At 35.7% G+C, this 22,518-nt stretch overlaps 1 protein-coding gene across 2 annotated transcripts in view; it reads left to right on the top strand.

Moving 5' to 3' along the window:
- The window catches only part of KHDRBS2 (KH RNA binding domain containing, signal transduction associated 2), a 579,306-nt gene extending 557,438 nt beyond the window's left edge, over positions 1-21,868 (top strand). For both annotated transcript variants that reach the window (XM_042937333.1, XM_042937334.1), the window contains 2 exons: positions 3,581-3,639; positions 21,370-21,868. In XM_042937333.1, the coding sequence (XP_042793267.1) occupies positions 3,581-3,639; positions 21,370-21,467 (157 nt within the window). In that variant the 3' untranslated portion in view covers positions 21,468-21,868. The remainder of the gene's footprint in view (positions 1-3,580; positions 3,640-21,369) is intronic.
- The last annotated feature ends 650 nt before the right edge of the window (positions 21,869-22,518 follow it).

The following is a 22,518-nucleotide window of genomic DNA, read 5'->3' as shown; positions in this document are numbered from 1 at the left end:
AGCCTATATTTCATCCTGTGAACATTAAATACCATCAACTGAAACTTAAGAGGGCATGTATGGTTATTTCATGTTTCAGAGTATTTCAAGAAGATGAAATCTCTATCAGCATTGCAACCTTTATGAATATGAAAAAGGGGAACTTTATGTCTGTGCCTTTATTGATTGGACAATTACCCATTATTAATATTTACTAAGTGCCTGATATGTACCAGGCACTTATCATGGGGCTGTCTCAGGTTATCTCATTAATACTTGAGGTAAATATTATTATTGCCATATTAAAGGTGAAGAAACTGGAGTTCAGAGAGATTAAATGATTTGTCCAAGATGACACAGTCAATGAAAATGGAAAATAGCAGCTTTCAGTGTTCAGTTCAAATACTTTTTTTTCTGTATTCTGTGTATCATTTCTATAAGAAATACTGATTTTCCTCCAAATGGATCCAAGAATGGATTGTGGACTTTTTCTGTCTCATAACAAGTTACCTTTGAGTAAGAGATTTATATCTTTGACTTTCTTAAAATAAATTGTCCAGGATAACTGCGAAGGGTTATTTGTTCTCGTTCTCTCTCTCTCTCTCTCTCTCTCTCTCTCTCTCTCTCTCTCTCTCTCTCTCTCTCTCAAAATATTAAATAAATAAACATTAAAAAATTCAAATTGAAGTCCAATGAGAAACATAATAATGCCACTAGACAGAGTTTGGAGCTAGTGGTCTTCATACAGCACTTTGCGAAACATTGTCAGGTTTTTTCAAGGAAACATGATTGTGACAAAGGGAAAGAGAAGCTGCTGTCGATGCCCTCATTTTCTCTTCATCCATATAAATGGGAATGCTGCCTGTTAAATCATATTCTCATGACTTCCATCTCTTGATCATCCAGGGAATCAATGTAACATCTCTCAGAAATTTGTGACACATGCACGAGGGTTCTCAATGAGGCTGTATCACCCCTTTTAAGCTAAGTATGTGAAAGAAGAGAGAAACATCCAGCCACTAGCCAATGGCCTTAGACCTCTATAGTCTCAAGGGTGGGAAGAAACACATACTACCATACATTTTTTCTAGATAATTTGTGTATAGATATTCTGGGCAATGAAGGCTGCACTCAGTAATCTTCTCTTTTTCCCAACTACTTTGTACTAAAACTGAGTAAGTGAATTCTCAGTTGCCTCCCTAATTTCTCTCTCTCATTTTCACCTCTAATACACAGACTTGTATTTTCTTTTTTGCTTCTCTTTCCTTATTATCAATGAAATCTAAACTATTTATTTTAATGAGACCTACGAGACTGCCTTGAGGGATAATGACAACCACAACATTCTAGGCCTATCTCTCCTTTCAACCTAACCCTTTGGTATCTGTGGCCCACCCTCAGCCATTATATAATTTGGTATTTGATCTTAAGCCATTTTCTTGCCACACTTCATCACTGGACCAGTGGCCCATAGATTTAATAAAATTCTTAGAGGAGACTGGAACTCTAAATTAAAATCTCTGCTTTTTATTGAACACTTGGGGAAGAGGATTATTTTATGTATGGAGGTGTTGCTTCCTAGGTAAACATAAATGAGGATCTGAATATTCCAAGGTAGAGTAAAACCTTGGTTTGTGAGCATAATTAGTTCCGATAATATGCTTGTAATCCAAAGCACTTGTATTCAAAGCAAATTTCCCCATATGAAATAATGGAAACTCAGATGATTCATTCCAAAACCCAAAAATATTCATATAAAAATGATAATACTGTAATATAATACAAAATAATAAAGAAAATAAAAAATATAAGGAAAAATAAATTAACCTGCACTTACTTTGGAAAACCTTCGTGGCTGGTGTGAGGGAGATGAGAGAGAAGAAGATTATTGTAGGACAACTTTCACTATCACTAACAGAATCACTGCTATCTACTGGCTCAATGGATCTTTTTGTGCATGAGGGCCATTGTATCTGCTCACACGGATGTTGACTATAGTATAGTATTAATAAACTTTTGTCATATCCTGTATTTAATGTAGCTGGTAATAAGGCAGCAGAGGAAAGGGTCTATATTTGCAGGCAGCCTGACCTAGAATGAAGCAAAGCATTCCTAAGCTTACTCTTATATGGAAAAGCAAAGGGCTGCCCATAGGTGCTTTGAAGTGACAAAAAAATCCACTAGTGTCATTTCTGGGCACCTTCCAGTGTTCTGAAAAATCACTGATTTCTGCCAAACACCATGGCCTGAGACTGAGCATCTGAATAGAGGAGACAGTCACCCATAATTCCACAGCAAGAGAAGAACGACTGCCTCAGTTGTGATCATGTGACATTGGCAACACGTAATACTCATATTGCAAGACATCGCTCATTTATCAAGTTAAAATTTATTAGAAATGTTTGCTTGTCTGGTGGAACACTCGCAGAACAAGTTACTTGCAGTCCAAGGTTTTACTGTACTTAGAAGGAATTAGTAATCTTGACATTATTTATAAATTTATCTTATATAATATTTAAAATTATAAATGAAGATTCAAGCAGAGGATGTAAAATGAAGGAGCTTATTTGAGGGGAAATATCATATATCATAAATTATAAATGTAAATATAAATATAAATGTGAATATATTAATATAGTAATTTATTCTGAGGACATCTCAGAAGTAACTAAAATGGCTAAAGGAACAGTAAATGGCCAACTGTTTTAAATGGTGCTAATGTAAAATGAGGACCATGTCTTGACCACTGGATTTGAAAATGTCAGGATATTGACAAGAGCTGTTTCAGTGGAGACAACAGCCTGATTGGAATATCTTCAAAAGCATGTGGAAAGCAGTGAAGAGAGTGAACAGTTGCCTCTTTTCAAGAAATTTTTCTGTAAAGGGACAGAGAAAGGGCAAGTCACTAGAAGAAGATGTGGGGGTGAGGGAGGACTTTTTTGGGAATGAGAGATATATGAAATGCTTGGATGCTAGTGAGAATGATACCTTAAAGGTGGAAGTACCACTGGACAACTGTAGTGGGGAAGCCTGTTAGTAACTTGAGTAAGAAATGAAGGAAGGACACCTTCTTGTCAGTTATTGAAACACAGAAACATGTAGCAAAATATTAAGTAAAAATAAACAGCTTATATATTTGAGAAGTTCATGGACATGCCATTGAAGGGCTAGAGGGGAGTATAAATATAATTTCAGTGTTTGGAAGTAAAGATGAAATTGATGCTTAAGGTAACAGAATTAGAAGCCACATACAGTTGACCAGATTGTCATCTTGTATAGCATAGCACTTTTTCTTGGAAATAGACCTTTATAACTTTCCTCTTGACAAATTTTGAAGTATGATACTTGTGTTTTAAGGAAAATTTGATTTATAAAATTGGAGGTTAGAGATAAAAAAAAGTTCTGAGGTGGCATGAGAAAATCATAGCGCTCCTTGTTAGTAACCTGTATGTCTTACAGAGTATTTTTTAGGATTGTGTTTTATGCTAGAGGTTCTTGGGATATTACTTTAGCACACATTTTGCTTTCAAATTCCATATGAGTTTCTGGGTTGATTCCCCCTTATTACAGTAGCATTGATTGCTGTCTAAATCTGTTGCAGTGTGCCTGAATACTATGACTACGGTCATGGAGTAAGTGACGATGCCTATGACAGCTACGGTAAGACGTTTTCTTTACTAAAACTGTGAAATCAGAACATCCATCAGTCACTGACAACTCAGAAATTACTTCTATCTTTCTACCCCCAGTTTTTACAGAAGTCCAGACTAAATTGATTTATGTAATTCCAGGGTGAGATCTGACGTCCAACAGCCAGTCCCAGAAAACTGGACAGATCAATTTTGATCAAAATTTCAAAAGCAATTAATCACAATCATAGATCGTTTTCAACAGCAACAGTGAGCATTTTGAATAGTGTCTTACATGTTCTACTGTGCCCATTGTCTGACTCATTGATTTGACAACAATGCTGTGTCTTTCCTGCTGTCACAAAGATCATCAGGGCAATATACAGTTAAAATATTTTACAACTTTTGAGGGCAGAAAATGTGGCTTTCAAGTTATTTTTTTATAGTGTGCATAGGCATTGTTCTTAAAAGTGCCACATAATTCTTGGCATGAGAATTAATCAAACAGCATGTCAGTCTATAAAAATAATTAATTTCAAAAAATACACCATTTAATTAAAATACTTAAAGTTAATTGTAATTCAATTCAGTAAGATTTATTGAGTATCTGTGACATATCAATATAGTATATCACTTTTGAAACGTAGTTTTTCATCCCTTAAAATCTATATGCAGTATCACCAGTTAACCACCTTGAAAACACTCATGTAATTTTTTCAGCCCCCAATTTTTATTGAAATAATACCAAGGCCTCTCCATTTCTCTTTATGGGGAGCAGTAAAAGAGATCATGAATGTTGCCTCTGTGTCGGGCTCCACATTATGAAGGTGCGGTGCTCCATAAAGATGCGGAAGGGAAGGTCAAGAGCTCAGGAGGAAAGGAGGAAGTGCACCCTCCTTGGAACTAGAGTTACCAAATAGACTCAATTCTCTAAGGCAATCATGAGGCCAAGCTCAGAAATAGTAGAAAAATAAAGCACCCCCACAATGATTGCCATTCATAAGCTGATTACGTACATATATTTTCTTATTTATTTTTTCATAATAAATTGAACTATTAAGTGTTTTGAGCTCCATTTTATAATGAGGAAACGGAACAACAGAGGTTAAGCCGATATAAGAGTACAGCCGTGAGGCTCGACTTCGGTTTTTATATTCTCATCGGTGGTTGGAACGCTATTAATTGCTGCTACCATACATGAAGTACCTACCTATTATGTCTCTGTACTGAGCAATTTATAACGAGGATTAGAGATAACAGAAATAATCCTCATTCAACATTACATGTATATCTATATAATCTAATCCCCATTAGACACATACAGGGTACACACTCCTGTTGCCATCTGCATTTGACAAATAAATAAGGGACTAAGGCTCAGAGCAGTAAGTAACTTGCCTGAGTTAAACAATTAGCAAATGACAGAGCAAGAATGTGAATTCAAGTGCGTCTGATTTTGTTGTTGGGAAGTGGGGGGCAGAGTTCAGTCGACCTAGTGAGAAAGAACAGGATCTGCTACTTTAAACCTGACTTTGTTTTAAAGGAAGGGAATTGAGCTCAGTGAGATTTCTCTAAATCCTTCCAGCTGCTCTCCCACTAATCTAAGGTTGTCTACAGCATTTTACAGGAAAATAATTAGTCTAAAATGAGCACTAGGCTCACTCTCTCTCGGATTCCAGCTTCTCCAGCACCAAATGAACCTAATCTCCCTGCTGTGAGAGACAGGCATATTCTCCAAAATAACTTAAACATATTTTCAGAAATTATTTCACAGAAAAAATAAGTGATAGACAAGTTTGCACAGGTCTGGCTCAGTTGGTACAGCATTCGCTTAGTTCAACAGAGCAATAAGTCAGTCTGCATTGTTCCAAGCATATTCTTAATCAAATAGGAATCAAGCCATATGCCTTGTATAATTAGTTACTAAGGATGATAGATGAATAAGATACAGCATGGGCCTTTCTTTAATTCATTCAACTTTGTGCATATAGGTATCACCAGGCTGTAGGAACATGATGTTGTACACAATAGACATTTTCCTTCCTCAGTTCCTACTGTTTACTGTTGAGAAACACATGGGTACATATAGAAACTCGTGCCATATTGAGGTGCCTGGGTGCCTTGTTCGGTCAAGCATCTGACTCTTGATCTCATTTCAGGTCATGATCTCACAGTTCATGGGATCAAGCCCCACACTGGGCTCTGTGCTGACAGCACAGAGTCTCTTGGGATTCTGTCTCTTCCTCTGCCCCTCCCTGCTTGTGTGAGCTCTCTCTTTAAATAAATAAACTTAAAAAATGCACCAGATTATAAACCATATGATACAAGAGAACATCAGAGAACATTATTTATGTAACAAATATTTATTTAGTGGCTAACACGTGTAAGCCATTGTTCTCAATTCTGGAGATACTGTAGTGAACAATCTCTTCACACTTACATTATTATTTATAAATCACTTTTTTAAAAAATGGAATCTTCATTGCAAAAAACAGTCATTGCTTTTTATACTTAGCACAATTTGAAGAAAATCACACCTATGAGCTTTATTTTATGGAATTACATGTAGTAAAATCAATGGCAGGGATGAATCTGACGGTGTAGTTGGGTAATAGGAGATGGGTTTTCTCTTTCTCAGCTATTTACATTTTAAAATGTTACCACCATGTAAGGTAGTAGAGAAAATGTGTGAACACAAACTATTGCTTCTCAGATCTTATAAGGGACACGAAGGGGGCCATGGTCAGGAGAGTGGGACTCACCTCTGTAACCTATAGGTCTTACATGATTCTTTCTTGGTTATTTGATTCTTCTGCAGCAAAGTCTCAAGACAACCCCTTTTATTTTAAAAGCTACACCTACCTAAAAGCACTAGATTTCATCCTGGGTCAAATTACAATTTACCAATAACCAATTCTCAGCACATAGAAACAGTTGATAAATTATTTTTTAATGAAGTAATGAAGAAAAGGCAGAAAAGGATTTGACTGGACAGAGTAAGAAAGTTATTAAGTAGGAATTTTTACATAGTAACCTAACCTATTTTATTAACTAAAATGTCAGCTAAATTGACCATATTCTTAGCATTTGAAGATTACGTATATACATGTGCCTAAAAACAGACTGATGTTTAGGGCCATGATTTTTTCCTTGACCACTAGGATCTGTGGCCATATTGTGACATTATTGAGCAAGCATTAATTCAAGAATAAACTTCACATTCAAGGTGTTTTTATTCTTTGCTTGAAAATGTTGGTATGTCAACACTCTATGCATTCTAATTTAGGAAGTGCTTCTTGATTTTCATGTCAGAAGGATAATTGTTCAGGAGAGAGTTTAGTTATTTTATTGAGGTCAGAAGTGATATCCCAGGGGCTGAAACAAAGAAGTCTAGCTAATACGTTGCAACCTTCTTTCCTGGTGTAGATCTCATAGAAAATGGTATGTGTGCAGTGCAGTGGAACTGAAGGAGGAGCTGCTCACAAGCCAGGATTCAAGCTGTCCAAGGTCCATTCCACAACCCCATAACCCTCTCAGCTCACTACAACCTATCTGTGGTACACATTAGGCCACAGAAGGGGGATCAGAGACTCTGAACAAAAGCAATTCTGTTTTAAATGATGCACATGTGAAATTGATTTTATTTTTCTAAATTTTGTGGGGTTTTTTTTGCCACAGGTGTTCAGAAATCTAAGCAGATACGTAGGTCTGATTAACCTAACAAATAAGTTATTTTTTTTTCTTATTCTAAAAGTAATACACTTCCACTAGAGAAAGTTAGTTTTGAAAAAGACAGAAATTTTCAAACCATCCTGAATTACACTACTATATTCATTCTTTACTTTTTGTTATATATTTTGCCAGTTTTTTAATCCTTCATGATACACATTTAAAAAGAGAACGCAAAATAGGATACTTCATAAAAATTCTTTTAAGATTTTCCTATCACTAAGTAAAGTTTGTTTTCAGTTCTGAATCATTACAATTATACCTTGACAAAATGCACGATTTAATATACTTTCACATGCAGTATCAGAATTAACCACTACTATGATCAGTTGAAAATGATCCTGCTTTTGTATAACCAGGAAATAAAGAAAATACTTGCAGTCTATCCATATTATTACTATCTCATATAGTAATGAGATTTAAATTTTGAGAATTCGCATACGCTCATATCTTCTATAGACAATAGTAAAAGGGCCAAGTCAAAAGCTGAGAAATAGTAAGCACTCAGCATCATAATCTTAAAGTCTAATTAATAAGTTAACATGCATTATATACATCCAGATTTTAGTGTTAGCTTATTACACAAAGGGAGCTTCAAGTACAAGTTTCTTGCTGATAGGTTGCTCATCCTATCATATCCAAATGGGCAGATGATAAAATTTAAATATGCATGTGGAGCAGTTATTTGAGGACCTATTCATCTCAAATACAGATTGGTTGATGTTTTTTCATTAATTTTCCATACCTTACATATTAACTCATATCCATTTATAGCTGACCTTTAATGAGTTGTGCACAGTCTTAAATCAGTAACACTTAAACCTTGCATCTCCACTGATTTGTTCAATTCCTTTCTGAATTAGTAATTTCTCTCTGTTACAGTTTGATTGTATCATTGGTACAGATATTAAATCTCAATGGGAAGTCTGTATTTTTTATAAGATAAATAGCCCCGCTTCTCACTTTCCTGGCAACACTGCAGATTTGGACTGTAAGTGAGGAGGCTCAGAATCAGTTGCCTCTCCTGCTCAGGTTGGTGGAAAGAACTGTGTGGTAAACAGCTTTGGGAAAGGAGGAAGGAATGTTCTTCAGGATAATTGGATCCTGCATTCAAAAGACTCACAGATGGAGTCTCTCATTTAGGATTCCTTTAGAAATGATTTGAAATAAACCACTGGAAGTAAAAATCCAATCATTCAGTGTGATGCTTCGCTCTGAATCTTCATAAATTGTGTGTATCACCAGATTAAAATTATATTTGTCTCTTTCAGGCCCATAATTCATGTTGAAGTGGCAAATATGTTGACTTCAGAGAAAAACATGCATCCTTTTGGACTTCATCACAGTTAGATTATTTAAGATATTTGCATACAATTTAATATTAATGATTAAACTCTTTTCTGGTAACACTATAAATATAAAATTTTAAATATTAAATCTTTTCAACGTGAGTACTAAAATACAACATATATTATTTATTATATTTAATATTTAATGTTTTCATGTGTATTAAACATTTCATTGATCTTTAATTATTATTAAATTAATATTTAAATATTAGGTTTCTGATAACTTGAATTTACTTTGGATCACAAATATTTGACTTACAGGAATCCAAATCAGTTTCTTCATTTTAAAAATATTTCCTAACTAATCAGAGTCATTATAATTGTTTTGGTTAAGTCTAAATAGTTCATAATTCAATAAGGGTGCATTTTAAATATAGTGCATAGATTAGCTTGGCTAAACAATGTTTCACATAGGAAACATTCTCTAAATTCTCTCTGAGACTGACAGCTAAGAATGGATGGCAATATTCTCTTCTCAGAGAAAAGAACTGTTTATTAAAATGTATTTAATGTATGAACTGAAGAGCTAATTATGCATCCATTCTTTAGTGGCATTTAAGATGACAGCTGTGTGGAAGCAAGGAGGATAATATTAATACACTGTCTTGAAATGAATGGAAGCAAAAAGAATTTTGTGCTATATTCTAGGGTATTTGAGTGCCTCACTTCAAGACGATTGCAGAACACAAAACCCATTTTGTGTTCAGAGGCAGGAATGATTATTATCCCAGTATGAAAATAAGTCCTGAATTGATTAATCTGTGAAAACAGCAAAAGAAAATGAAGCTAACTGGCAATCATGCCATCCATGTGATTCAAGAACAAAGACTGTCCATTTTTAAGAGTAAGTGGAAATATAAATTTGAGGAAATTGATTTTACAAATGAAGATGAGTTCCTTAATATGGGCAAGAATTTACCAGACATTTTAAAAACTAATGTATACAACCAATTTATTTTTCCTAGGACTTATTAATATTGAAATTGCTACATGATAGGCTATTGAGAAAAATACCACTGTTATTTTTCTATTTAACTTTTAATATAGATTTTTAAACTCTATTTTTAACCAAAAAGATTAATGAAATGGCGCTTCTAAAGTATTTTTTACGTTTATTTATTTATTTTGAAAGAGAGAGACAGTATACAGGACAGGGCAGAGAGAGAGGGAGAGAGAGAGAATCCCAAGCAGGCTCCACACCCTCAGCCTAGACCCCAATGTGGAGCTCGAACTCACAATGCATGAGATTCTATGAGATTAATTACAGATTTTAGAATCACCTGGTGAACCTTGAAAAAAAATACCAAAGTCCAGTTACTACCCAAGATCAGCTCCATCACAGTTTTGGACATAAGAACTGGGCATCAGTTGAATAGTGGTCTCAGTGGTCCTATCTGAAGCTAAAGTTGAGAATAAGTTTTAGATACATACATGGGAACTTGATGAAAAGTAGCCAATGATCTTAATATGAATGGTCAAAACTGTGCCAAGGACTTGCATCCTTAAAGGCACCACACAAGTTATGCACAGGCTGCCTTTAGAACACTGGGTACTTTAAAAGTAAATATTGTGTTATAGGACCTGGCATTTTCAGTTCACCTTTTAAAAAAAAAAAAGCTGTAAGTTTAAGTAATGGAAAATAGAATTTGTCTTTTCTTTGAACGATGGTGTGCTGAACAGTTAAATCTTAAACTTGACGTTGTCTAAAATACACCCGACAGATAGAGAGTCCACAAAAAATTATAGCCCACATGCACCCAACAATTCTCTTGTTGAGACAATAAACCAAGCCATAGGAAAGTTCTTTTATCACTTTCTTTTCTGCTGAGTTAATGGGGCAATCATTTTAACTGATGGGGAGGGAGGAGTTGAGTGATTTATTGTCAGAATCTTGGGGTGAACAGATCGTGTACAAAAAGTATATTCAATATGACACATATTTTTATTTAGAATATACAAAACGAGCTGTTTTTAAAACACAAAGTACAGAATACAAAATATAAAGCTGGGAAAACGTTTTCTTGGAAATAACACTAGCAAAGAAAAAAATATATACTAGAGGCCTACCACCTTAGGGGGTCTTTATAATAAATTTCCACAGTTTGGGGAGATTTTTATGTTTATTAAAAGAGGATATGAATTTTAAAAAGACCAGGACACCTTGTCCTGAAATAAATGTGTAACATACATTTATCAAATATGTCATAATTTATTAAATGATTCAGTGGGAACTGATATATATGCTGAAAAAAAGTATGCCAGTTGAAAATATGATTATTGATGAATATAATTATGATTATTGATTGATATTGATATCAGTGTCTTTTTGTAAATGACCTAACCATATGAAGATCTTGTCAAACCTTTAGTTCTGCTGGTAACAAGATATGCCAGGGGAGGGGGAGGATGGATCTAGAACACTTAGGTCAGTTTCTCTGGAGCCTGGCAACTGTGCAGAAAGATTCCAGAAATCCCCTTGTGATCAGGGGAATATAGCAGCAGAAGATAGACAGATACCCCTGGAGGCCATTAGCATTCAGAAATTCCAGCAGGGATAGGTCCAGTTATGGGCCAAGAGCTAGGTAGGATTCGGCTGCTGAGAAGACTGGGGAGAGCAAACAAAGAAATTAGGGTGAGTGCTTAGAGTTAGCCCAAATGTCACAAGTTAAGGGCACAAGTGTCCACAAAACTGTGGACATACATTTGGGAGACTCTAGACCACCCTCTCTTCTGACCATTTGGCTATAGATTTGGAGTTCCCACTACCCCCTTGGGTTTGATAATTTGCCAGAATGACTCACAGAAGTAAAGGGCTTCTGTAAAGAAAGGGCTGTAACTTACAATTAATTTTATTGGAGCAAAAGGAAAGAAAGCAGAAGGAGGCAAAAAGAGAGATACATAGAGTAGGGCCTGGGTGAATCCCAAATATGAAGCTTTGAAAATCTTCAGGATGGCACTATCCCTCCTGGCATACTGATGTGTAACAACACACAAGGTATTGCCAAGCTCTTGAAAACCTCAGTGCCCAGAGTTTTCATTATAGCTCCATGATGCAGCATGAATGCCTGAATCATCTCCAACTCCTGCCTCCTTTTCTCTCCAGATTGGGCTGATATCACTTGGTTAATGCCCAAATCCTCTAACCTCCTGGTTGGTCTTTCAAGTGGGACCAGCCCACATCCTGAGTCATCTCATTAGCATGAACTATCCTGTGTGGTCTGAGGAGCCACCACTGATAACAAAGACCTTCCCATCACTCCAGGACATTCCGGAGTTTAGACTTAACTTCACAGTAACCAGGGACAAAGGGCAGCCAAAATGTTTGTTTCCAGAGGGAGGGGGTGGTGGTAACAACGTGAGCACCCACCTAGGAAAGCAGGCAGAGGCATGCTGAGAGGAAAGCAGAGTCAGAGCTGGTCACTGTCAACATTTTGCTGAGCTTAAAACCTGGTATTCTGTAACTCCCATAACTTGGTGTTGGTCTAAGAATATACTCTGGGCTCATTTCTGTTCTCAAGTATAGAAATGACAGATGTGAGGGGAATAAGGCAATCAAAACTGTTACAAATTCAGTTTCTTTGTCTATGAAGCTATGCTACCTAGTGTACCTTCTTCACTGAGTTGAGGGCATTATTGGAATTCTTAGAGAAGAGAATCATAAAATAGTATTTTGTATCATCATTCTTCCATTATTTTTCATAATGTTCTTATGTACAAAAAAAAGTCTGTGGCTGAATTCTGCAGACTTTTGATTGATTCAGGATTTTATTTCACAACAGTAAAAGTATTTTTTAAACTCAAGTCACAAAAGATTCTACATTGTGTCCAATTATCAGCCACCATTTTTTTTTCCTGTACCTTCCATTTTGGAATATTTTGCATATTTTTTCTCTTCTATTTTTCATTTTTAGTGTTTATTTTTGAGAAAGATGAGAGAGAAAGAATGTGAAGCAGGCTCTAGGCTCTGAGCTGTCGGCACAGGGCCCAGGGTGAGGCTTAAACTCAAGAACCATGAGATCATGACCTGAGCTGATCAGACGCTTAACTGACTGAGCCACCCAGGTGCCCCTATGCATATTTTCAGTATGTACTACATTTTAAAAATTCATATTTGTTTTTATATCAACAAATGGACTTTGGAGTCAGTTTACTTATCTGTTTCACGGTCCACGTGGGCAATGGAAAACACCTGCTTTCAAAAACCACTTAGGGACTTCACCTAAGAGCTTCTTCAAAGACTAAAATGAATTGCACTGTTTTCGAGGAACTATTGGTATTTAGGAGAAGTTCCCCAGTAGCTAAGAGAAGCTTTTAAGAAGTCCCAAAACACCCAGCCCATCTCTGGCGTGTGGGATCACTACCAGAAATCATCATTATCATTCTTAGGATGAATCAAAATAAGCAATAAAAAAACTAATCTATAAATATTTACTAGTTGCTAAGGGAAATATAAGTTTTTTCTCAACATATTAAGCAAAATGAAATCATTTGCTGAAATACAACAGGTATCTAAAGTTTGTGTCTTACACTTGAAACCTTTGATTGGTTTGTTCTACTGGTTTCTTCCCCTAATTGGTCCATTTCCATGCAACAACAAGATGACCTTCCTTTTGAAAAAAAGAGTTTAAAATCTTAACTATACCAACAACACTCATTGTATTTCAAGACCCAAGACATTTTTTTCAATGAATACTGTAGAATACCTGTACTTTAGTTGATCATCAAAGTCATCAACTCCAATGCTCTAAAATGAAGTCAAGGGTCAGATCATGCTAGACTGTGCATGGAATTCCTTGCTAAGGAATTTGGACTTGACCTTGAGTATGCTTCAAGAGCAATTGGCCAGGCAGGCCTCATCATTTGTACTAAGAAAAGTCCCTCTAGCTAGAAGGTGAAGAAGAGTAGGAATGTACACATACACACATTAGGGGAGTGTGTGTGTGTGCGTGTGTGTGTGTGACTACACACACAAAGATATACCTATGTATAACATATTACAACATATCACATCATATTGTGTGTGTAGACACACACACACACATACACACACACACACACACACACGCACACACACACACACACACACTTAAAATCATGGAAAGACCCAAAAGATAACTAGGTAGATGAGCACTCTGGGCCAAGATGAGAATGGCTTGGCATGGAATAGGGTTGGTAGGGATGGAAAGAGATGGATGAGTTAAATGCATATTAAGGAAGAAAATATAATAATCCACATTAAGGAAGAAAAGACAAAGCTTGATGATTGATTAGATTGACTGAGCAAAGGTGAGAGGATGCCAAGGGTTTTGAGGAGTAACTAGACAAGTTGTAGGTGGTAGCATCAGTCTCTGCAATACAAAACTTGGGAAGAGCATTAAGTATTTGGAGAAAAAGATGAGTTTAGTTTTGGGGAACAATGACTTTGAAACACCTGAGGAGATGCCCCTAAGGCAGTTAGATATACATGTCAAGCTCAGAATGGTCTGTGACAATTAAAATATATCATCCGTATGCAGATTAAGAAACCTACCACCTGCCAAAAAAGTCTTTCAAGTAGAGGCAGAACCAGAATTCAAATGCAGATCTGGCTAGAGAGCCCTGAGACTCCCATTCGAAGTGAAGAGATCTGAGGGAAGGCTATGGCTTCTTTTATGGGTACAGATGAAGGTGTAAAATATTTAAGTAGAATTAATTTATTCAATAAATAATTACCAAGTGCCTGCCATGTGCATCACAAAACTCTGGAGTTGAGAAGAGAGTGCTTAGAAAGGCCCAGCCCTCTGATACTCTCTAGATGGAATATTCCAAGTGTTACTTTTTTCTAACAGGGAATATCTAATTAAAAATTTGAAATAGTGATAAAAGCTGTAAATGCTTCTCAGAAGCTGACTGAATTTCCTGAGAGCATAACTGATGGTGAACTCAAAGTTAATTCTTAGAACATAATTCACTATGTTTATCTGTGAAAACAGATGCTGGTCACCCATATTTCCCCTTCTGCACTATATTTTACCCTCTGTATTTTGGAACAATAAACTCTGCGATTACACATGGTGGCAATACAAACTATGTAGATAAAATTGTTGAACCATTAGGTGCCAACATTTCATTAATATTTTAAAATGCTCAGGGCAGAGCAGACATGCTTTCTATGTTAGAGGAATGAACACCTAGATTTGCACCTTAACAAATTCAGTTAAAGCAGCCCACACTCTTGTTAACAAAATTAAAGCTATGCTCTCACTCATTTAGCTAATAATTTGTTGTAGGAACCACTAGTTATAAAATAAATCAAGGGGATTAGAATAAATGAAGTCCTATTTCCTAGGCAAGAAAAGGAGAAAGGGAGTGGAAGCCAGGAGCTTCTTTCAGATGAAGGCAGTGGTAGAAAATGGTAAGATGATTATAGATAAAAATTCTGGGTCCTCCAGACAAACTTTCTGAGCTATAATTTTCTCATCTTTAAAAGGAAGACAACGTTGGCACATACCTTACAGGAAGTTGTGAGGATTTGCTAATAATACACATAAAATGCCCCACACTGTATTTGGCCCTTGGAAGATGTGATGACAGGGAATATCTCAATTTTTTTAAAAGGATAGGTATTTAAAAATTAAAGAAAATGAACATTGGTATAGTGAGTTACAAGAACAAAACATCTAATCTAGCATATTCTCTTTGGGAATAAATAGCAATAACAAAACATGTAAGAATACATTCGAAAGGTGCTTTTAAGTAGAAAGAGATGCCTTAGAGAAATATGAGAAATTTAACTGAGACCAACAAATGGAGTGGCTTAGAGCCAGGTGAATTTTAATCAACCTTGTAATGTTCTTATATGACTGGCAAACCAGACACCAGTGGTTTGTAATAAGAGAAATTAGATTTCCCACTTTCCTTGTGGTTTTTACATACTGGTTTCTAGTATACTAAAAATAAATAGCATGAGCTCTCCCTTTTTGTTGTGGTGAGTTATTTTTATTTTGATGTTTGGGGGTGTTGTTGTTGGTGTTGTGTTATTGGTTTTATTTTGAGAGAGAGCAAGAGAGAGTGAGAGCGACAACAAGAGTAAGAGAGAATCTTAAACAGGCTCCCCAGTCAGCACAGAGTCCGACACGGGGCTCGATCCCACAACCCTGGGATCGTGATCTGAGCTGAAATCAAGAGTCAGATGCTTAACCCGACTGAGCCACCCAGACACCCCTTATTTATGTTATGGTATGGTATGGTATGTTAATGTGGTGAGTTAAAAAAATTTAGGTTCTTTTTAAGATATCAGAACTATAAACAACTAGCTATGTAGGGTCTAGCAAACTGTGAGCATAAAATCGGTGCTCTCAATAATCTCCATGATATTCTATATCCTTTCTAAATGATTCCTAAAGTTAATGTACTCTGAGGGTAGCATTTTAAACCTACTTCTGTAAAAATAAACATTAAAAGTTTGCTTTCCAGGTACTTAAATGATGCTGACTTTTCCTAAATTGGTGCCTTGTTCCAATGCTTCAATTTCCCCACCAAGAACCTCAACTCAATATTGATAGCATCTCTGGAACAGAGAACACAGCTTTGTAGCTTTAAATATCATCCAGATTTTTCTTTCCTGCTCTGAATGCTCCCCAAACTAGGTGGTCTCAGGGCAGGAATGAGAGCACATTTAGAAATGCACACCACTTAATAAATCTGATTCTGCTGAAAGCAGAATATTTGAGATGCAGAAGCTTTTGAAGTCACTAGAATAACATGGAAAGCACAAGAAGAGTTACCTGGGTTATTTACACCCCTTTATCAAAGTATAATATTCCTCGATGCTTATTAGCATGTAATGGAGATGCATTCTATGGAATTCTGTAAGACTTGACTCAACTGGGGAAAAAATCAGTCTAAATTAAAAGAACAGAGGTGAAGCAATTTTTAAAAGATATATTAATATGTTTCAAATATATGCAACACTATCCCCTAATTGCTAACAATGTGTCTGTAAGAATTCTGTTTTACTTATTTTACAGGATTGATTTTAAAATTCCTTTTTGGTTAGTAACATCATCTGTTTAAATGTAGCTTACAGATACTTACGGTGTTCTTCCTGTGTATCTACCACAACAGAAGGGCTCTCCCCTCCTAGATCTTAGAATCCAGTTTAAGAAACAAGGTCAGGTGATACAAAATAATTAACGTAAGAAAGTCTTCAAAGAAGGTGAGTTCTCTTAAATAGGTTAAACAGTACCTCAATTTTTAGTTACTCTGTATATTTGCTCAGAAAATTACTTCTTTGAGATGATTAGATGTTAGAGCTCATTCCAAGTTCAACTGAATAATGGAAATTAGTAGCTCTCACTCCTCTAGGCCTTCCCCAGCATTCTCTTCAACTATAAATGTATTATAATCTATGAAATTTCATATTAGTTTTGTCCTGTGATCTCCTAAAGGCTCCTTAAAGTATCCTCATACTCAGGGCTCAGTACAATGACTAGCATACAGGAGATCTTTAGTAAAGAAAAAAAAATTATTTCATGAATGCTTTATTTGTCTCCTTCCCTCTTTATTTCATATACTGTATGGTACATTAAAATCTGAATTGGTAAGCCTAGAAATGGTGGGAATTTGATCAAGTCACTGAAGCCTATTTCTCATATCTTCATTTCCTATTTCCACATCCCCAATTCGGTAAACCATTCCAGTAATTTCAACTTGTTAGGCAGCTATTTTGCACATTCTCTGAGGAATTATTTGTTATCTAATTGCTCATTCACATCCATAGTCTAGCTAGTGCTTCTCATATGACAATGATCCTGATACTGAGAGCATCTTACATCCTTTATTATTTTCCAAAAGGACAAAGAAAGATTACCTCTAAGTTTCATTGTCTGTGTTATATTTAAAATGACATCCTAGACCGTATCATGGGAATAGAAACCACTGGCAAGGACTCCAAAATTTGTATGAATCTCTAAATATTTTAAGTCCATCTTGTCTGCAGAATAGTAGAACCCAAAGAAAGACAAGCAATTTCTAAGTCTATTCTTGGGCCTTTCTTTATACTTCAAATTTTAGAGAATTCCCATCATAAAAACCTTACAATGATTTGTCTCTTCCTATGCTTGGGTCTTTTCCATGTGCAAGGTTCTATGGTGGCCTCACATTAGAATCTCTTTAGATGTCTAAGCATCACTTCTATCTCTGTTACTTGCAGTGAAGAAATCCAATGGTAGGCAATGAGGGGACTGGCTGACTCTGTAAGGCTCAATGACACACTACATGATGATAAAGTTGAGTCGGTGCTCTCCAGTCCAGATTCAAAGAACATAACTTCACTAAAAGAGGCTGGCTTGTATTATCAGGTGATTGTAAACATTTGGCCATCTATAAACATTCTGATATTAGAAAAAATATGGACCAAGGAAATTTGGCACAAATAGAAATAATACCTTTGCTGATCTCAATTCACTAGAACATGAATTAAGTGAAATATATCCTGATTCCTCTGTTAATGGGAAGGAATCTCAGAAAATCTAAAACTTTATGTAGGAAGTCATTTTGGCTGCCTTTTTGGTTACAGTTTTCCTAGACTAACAGTATTTCCCCTTCCTAGACTTCAGCAAGGAAGAAAGAACAGTACGAACTTACATACAGAGAATTAAAAGAGCATATTTTTGTACAATGACACATGCTTTTATACTTTTTTGTAATGGGATTCTACTATCATTTTTTATGGAATCCAGTCACGAAATACTTTTGCTATTTAGCTACCTGACCCTCTTAAGAAGTCTGACTTTAACTCTAAAATATTTAATATTTCTAGTTCTAAAGCTTTTCATATTAATATCAAATGTCTTCAGCTCAAATATTATGTTTGTAAGGTTGTCATTAGGAGCTTTTTGTGCCTCATACATCCTCTGTTTATTCATTCATTCATCCTGTCTTTCATGCCATCTTTCATTGTGTTCAACCCCTGCTAGGCACGGCGCTTTTTCCAGGCACTGAGGATACAACAGTGAATAGCGACACTCCCCATTTTAACATTAGCCAAAAGTTAGGAAATGAAAGGTTTTAGCCCATACATTACCTGCCCTAGACTTTAGATAAAATCAAGTACACCTAAATCAATGAGTTCTTATTAAATACTTAATGTGCCCTGGGGCCGGTTCTCAAGATTATGTCAGTTTAAAAGTTCTGACAAATCTAAGGTAGCTATGGCAGGTATTGCTATCACTCTGTTTATGTTGTTTCACTATTTTGCAGAAACTACCAAGAACATTAAGCATCTGACAAAGGATCCAGGACTGGGAAAACTTGAAACTTATATTATCTCAGTTTCTGAATCCCATAGGCTCCAACCCAGGGATCTCTAACACTCTAGCACAGAATGAAGCAAAACGTATTATATTCCTTTTATTAAATGCATTAATAAAACTGATTAGAGTTGGGGGCACCTGGGTGGCCCAGTCAGTTAAGCATCTGACTCTTGATCTCAGCTCAGGTCATGATCTCACAGTTTGTGGGTTCAAGCTCCACATTGGGCTCTTCACTGACTGTGTGGAGCCTGCTTGAAATTCTCCCTCCCTCTCTCTCTCTGCCCCTACCCTACTTGTGCTCTCTCTCTCTCTAAGTAAATAAGTAAACTTAAAAAATTAAAAAAGAACTGCTTAGATTTTACCACTACCAGATAAGGACATTGACATATTCTTGATATTCATAGTCAAAGTATAAAATTCATATTACATAAGACCAAGAAGGCACTTGCTAGTTCTGCAAGCAGAATCGGTTTTCCCTTCTAGTACATCAAAAAGTTTTATTTAATTCCAAAAATAAATACATACAATTATTTTTCAGTGTCTTACTGAGAAATTAGGGCAGCCTTAGGAAATCACAAGGATCTCTGACCTCAAGAGATCACATCAGAAAGACCAACATCCACAGTATCCAACCAAAAGAGACAACATAATCTAGAGCAGGGGTCTGAAAATCCTTTCTGTAAAAACCCAGACTCCTTCACATCCATTTTAGGCTTTGCAGACAGTACGGTCTCCCTCACAATTACTCAGCTCTGCCTTTGTAGAGTGAAAACAGTCATAGACAGTATACAAATAAATAAGCATGACTGCATTCCATAAAACTATTAAAAAAACAAAAACAAAAAACAAGCAGCTAGCCACATGTGGCCATAGTTGGCCAACCCATGATCTAAGTAGATCTGTATTCTGAGAAAATGTAATATTTCTCATTTTTATTTAGTTTCTCATTTCTATTTTATGTCTTATCAAATACCGAGATAAACTTAAGCATATACCTTAAACAATGGAAAAGATAAATTTTTCATTAGGTATCATTTTTAATAAAGAAGTTCTGATGAAGAATATCCCCCCCAAAAAACATTTAAATGCTATTTTTTTTTCTATGTTGATAGGCTTTTAATCCTTGTTCTACATTGTATATCACTCTCCTTTGTTTTATATACAGTATAGTGAGTACAATTTAAATTTTTCTTACTGCTTTTCCTTAATCTCCCTGAACTGTGTACAAAAATATTCTTAGGGTCACTTGAACTATGTAGGGACATGCCCTACATCAGTTGGCCTCAATCTGCAGTTTCTTTCCAGTTGATATGTACATTACCATCATTATCCTATATATTAGCTGTCAATGTCAGTGTGTCTCTTTCTACTAATCCCTTCTATGTCCCTACTTCCTTTCACCAGAGCTCCTTGCATGAAGTCAGCTCTCAACTGAAAACTGAATGAGGATTGAAAGACCCACATAACCTAGCTTCAGGAGTTACACAGAAGTAACCATGAGCCCAGTATTAAGTCCCCAGCCCTTTGAGGGAGGCCTATATTCCTCTTCTGGGAACATGGACTTTACAAAGGCTATTTTCCCCAATACTCAAAAGCTTGCCATCTTATTTCTTGTTGTTGTTGTTGTTGTTGTTGTTGTTTTTTGGCTAGGTTCCAGAACACAAAGTTACTGGAAAATCTGATTAACAGGTAAATGAGGAGTTTTCTTAGTGTAGTAATACCTCTTTATTTTCAAAGTACTTGTAAAAACTGACATGAGCATATTCTTTATTGATTTTACTGCTTAAATTCACTCTGTTCCACTGTCACTAACTTTGTCAAGATAGTTTAGCAGAAGGATCTCATCCTGTACCACTTAAGAATCTTCTAGGGGATCACTGGAAAACAGGTCTCACCAGGTCTCACCCTGTAGTTTTCTAATCATTAAGTTTGGGAGACAGAGAACAGGCATTAGTCATTTTTGGTTTGGTTTTGTAGTGTCTTAAGATTCACAGGTTGTTTCTCAAGTTAATCAAAGGCTAAGCACCCCTAGATTCCTATATCCACTTTCTTTCAGATGCCTGCATAAAGAATAAAATATGGAGTGGTTTACACAGATACTCTTCTCTTTTGTGGCACAAAATTTTGCACATAATAAATGTGGAATTATCCAAGGACTTTTAACTTTCTCTTCTTCGAAGAACGCCCTGCAAGTTTAATTACACATGGCTGCATTTCAAAGTATACACTTTTTTTGATGATCTCACCATGTGGAAAACATAGTAAGGCTTTAGCCTTCAGTGTTGAGATCTTTTTTTCTCTTTTTCTGGGTCAACTCTTGTGTCTTAAATGACTGTTTTTGGTAACTGTGAAACCACGTGAATGTTATTGTCTTTCTCTTGTTCATAGCACCAGAAGAATGGGCCACAACCCGCTCCAGCCTGAAGGCACCACCGCCAAGGTCAGCCAGAGGGGGATACAGGGAGCACCCCTATGGTAGATATTGAAGGTCCTTCTCACCCGTGACCTCACCTCAAAGACAATTCATAGCCTGTGGTCTCCACATAAACAGCAACAAGACAAGTAATAGTCCTTTTTTTTTTTTTTTCCTATTATAGGGATAACTGCTCATGATTTCTCCCATATATTTCTTGTATTTCCCCCTATACTGTTGGCGTGACATTGACACTAGTATTATTTTACAAAACGGACTAAAAAAGACATTGGCAAGCACTGTCTATAAACCATTCAGTAGGATGATATTCTCCTGGTTGTTTTTCATTGTTGTGTGTAATCTTTTTTTTTTCTTTTTTTTCTTTTCCTTTTTTTTTTTTTCCTTAAGAAAGAGCATGAATCTGTTAACAGATTTTGAGTCTCAATCAACTAGCAAAAACTTTGTTTAGGGTTGCTAAAAGACTGTAATATGATTTTTGAACTAGCTGATAATAAAGTTGTAGATAAGATGTTTTAACCTGTCTTTTAATATCTGTTAGTTAGATGAAGATGTTCGATATTAAGTTTGTAAATTTAATTTTAAATGCTGTTTTAATGGAGTTGAAAACAAGCAGCTACTGTATGTATGTAGCTAACTGAATTTGTTCAGTGTTTTAACCTGTATTTGTTAAAAAAGAAAAAAAAAACACACACATAAAGTTCCATGTGTAAGCTACTCTAAATAGGAAACCACAATTTGTCAAATATGTTTGCCATAATTTGTCAATAAAGCTGAAAACTTTTGTAAAAACTAAATTTGGAATTACTTGTTTTCTAGCTTTAAATGCCTGCTTTATTTCTTCTTCAAGAGATGCCTAAAATGTTTTCTATTTAAAAATTACAAAAATGAACCCAAGCCTGTTTTAAGATATTTGTGTAATACTTAAAAACTGTATTAATAACTTATGGTTGTTAAATAATTTAAAAGTTAACAAACTAAACTGTTACATGAATCATGGTTAGTAAACACTAATGTATAACATGTTAATGGAAAAAAATGGATTTAGAATAATAAATGGATTTTAAACTATCCTCTAAGCTTTATCTTGCTAAACACAAATTCTG

The sequence above is a fragment of the Panthera leo genome, chromosome B2, assembly GCF_018350215.1.
Source record: "Panthera leo isolate Ple1 chromosome B2, P.leo_Ple1_pat1.1, whole genome shotgun sequence".
NCBI classification, from domain to species: Eukaryota; Metazoa; Chordata; class Mammalia; order Carnivora; family Felidae; genus Panthera; species Panthera leo.
Note: the sequence above shows the minus strand (reverse complement) of the source record. Positions and strands in the feature narration are given on the sequence as shown.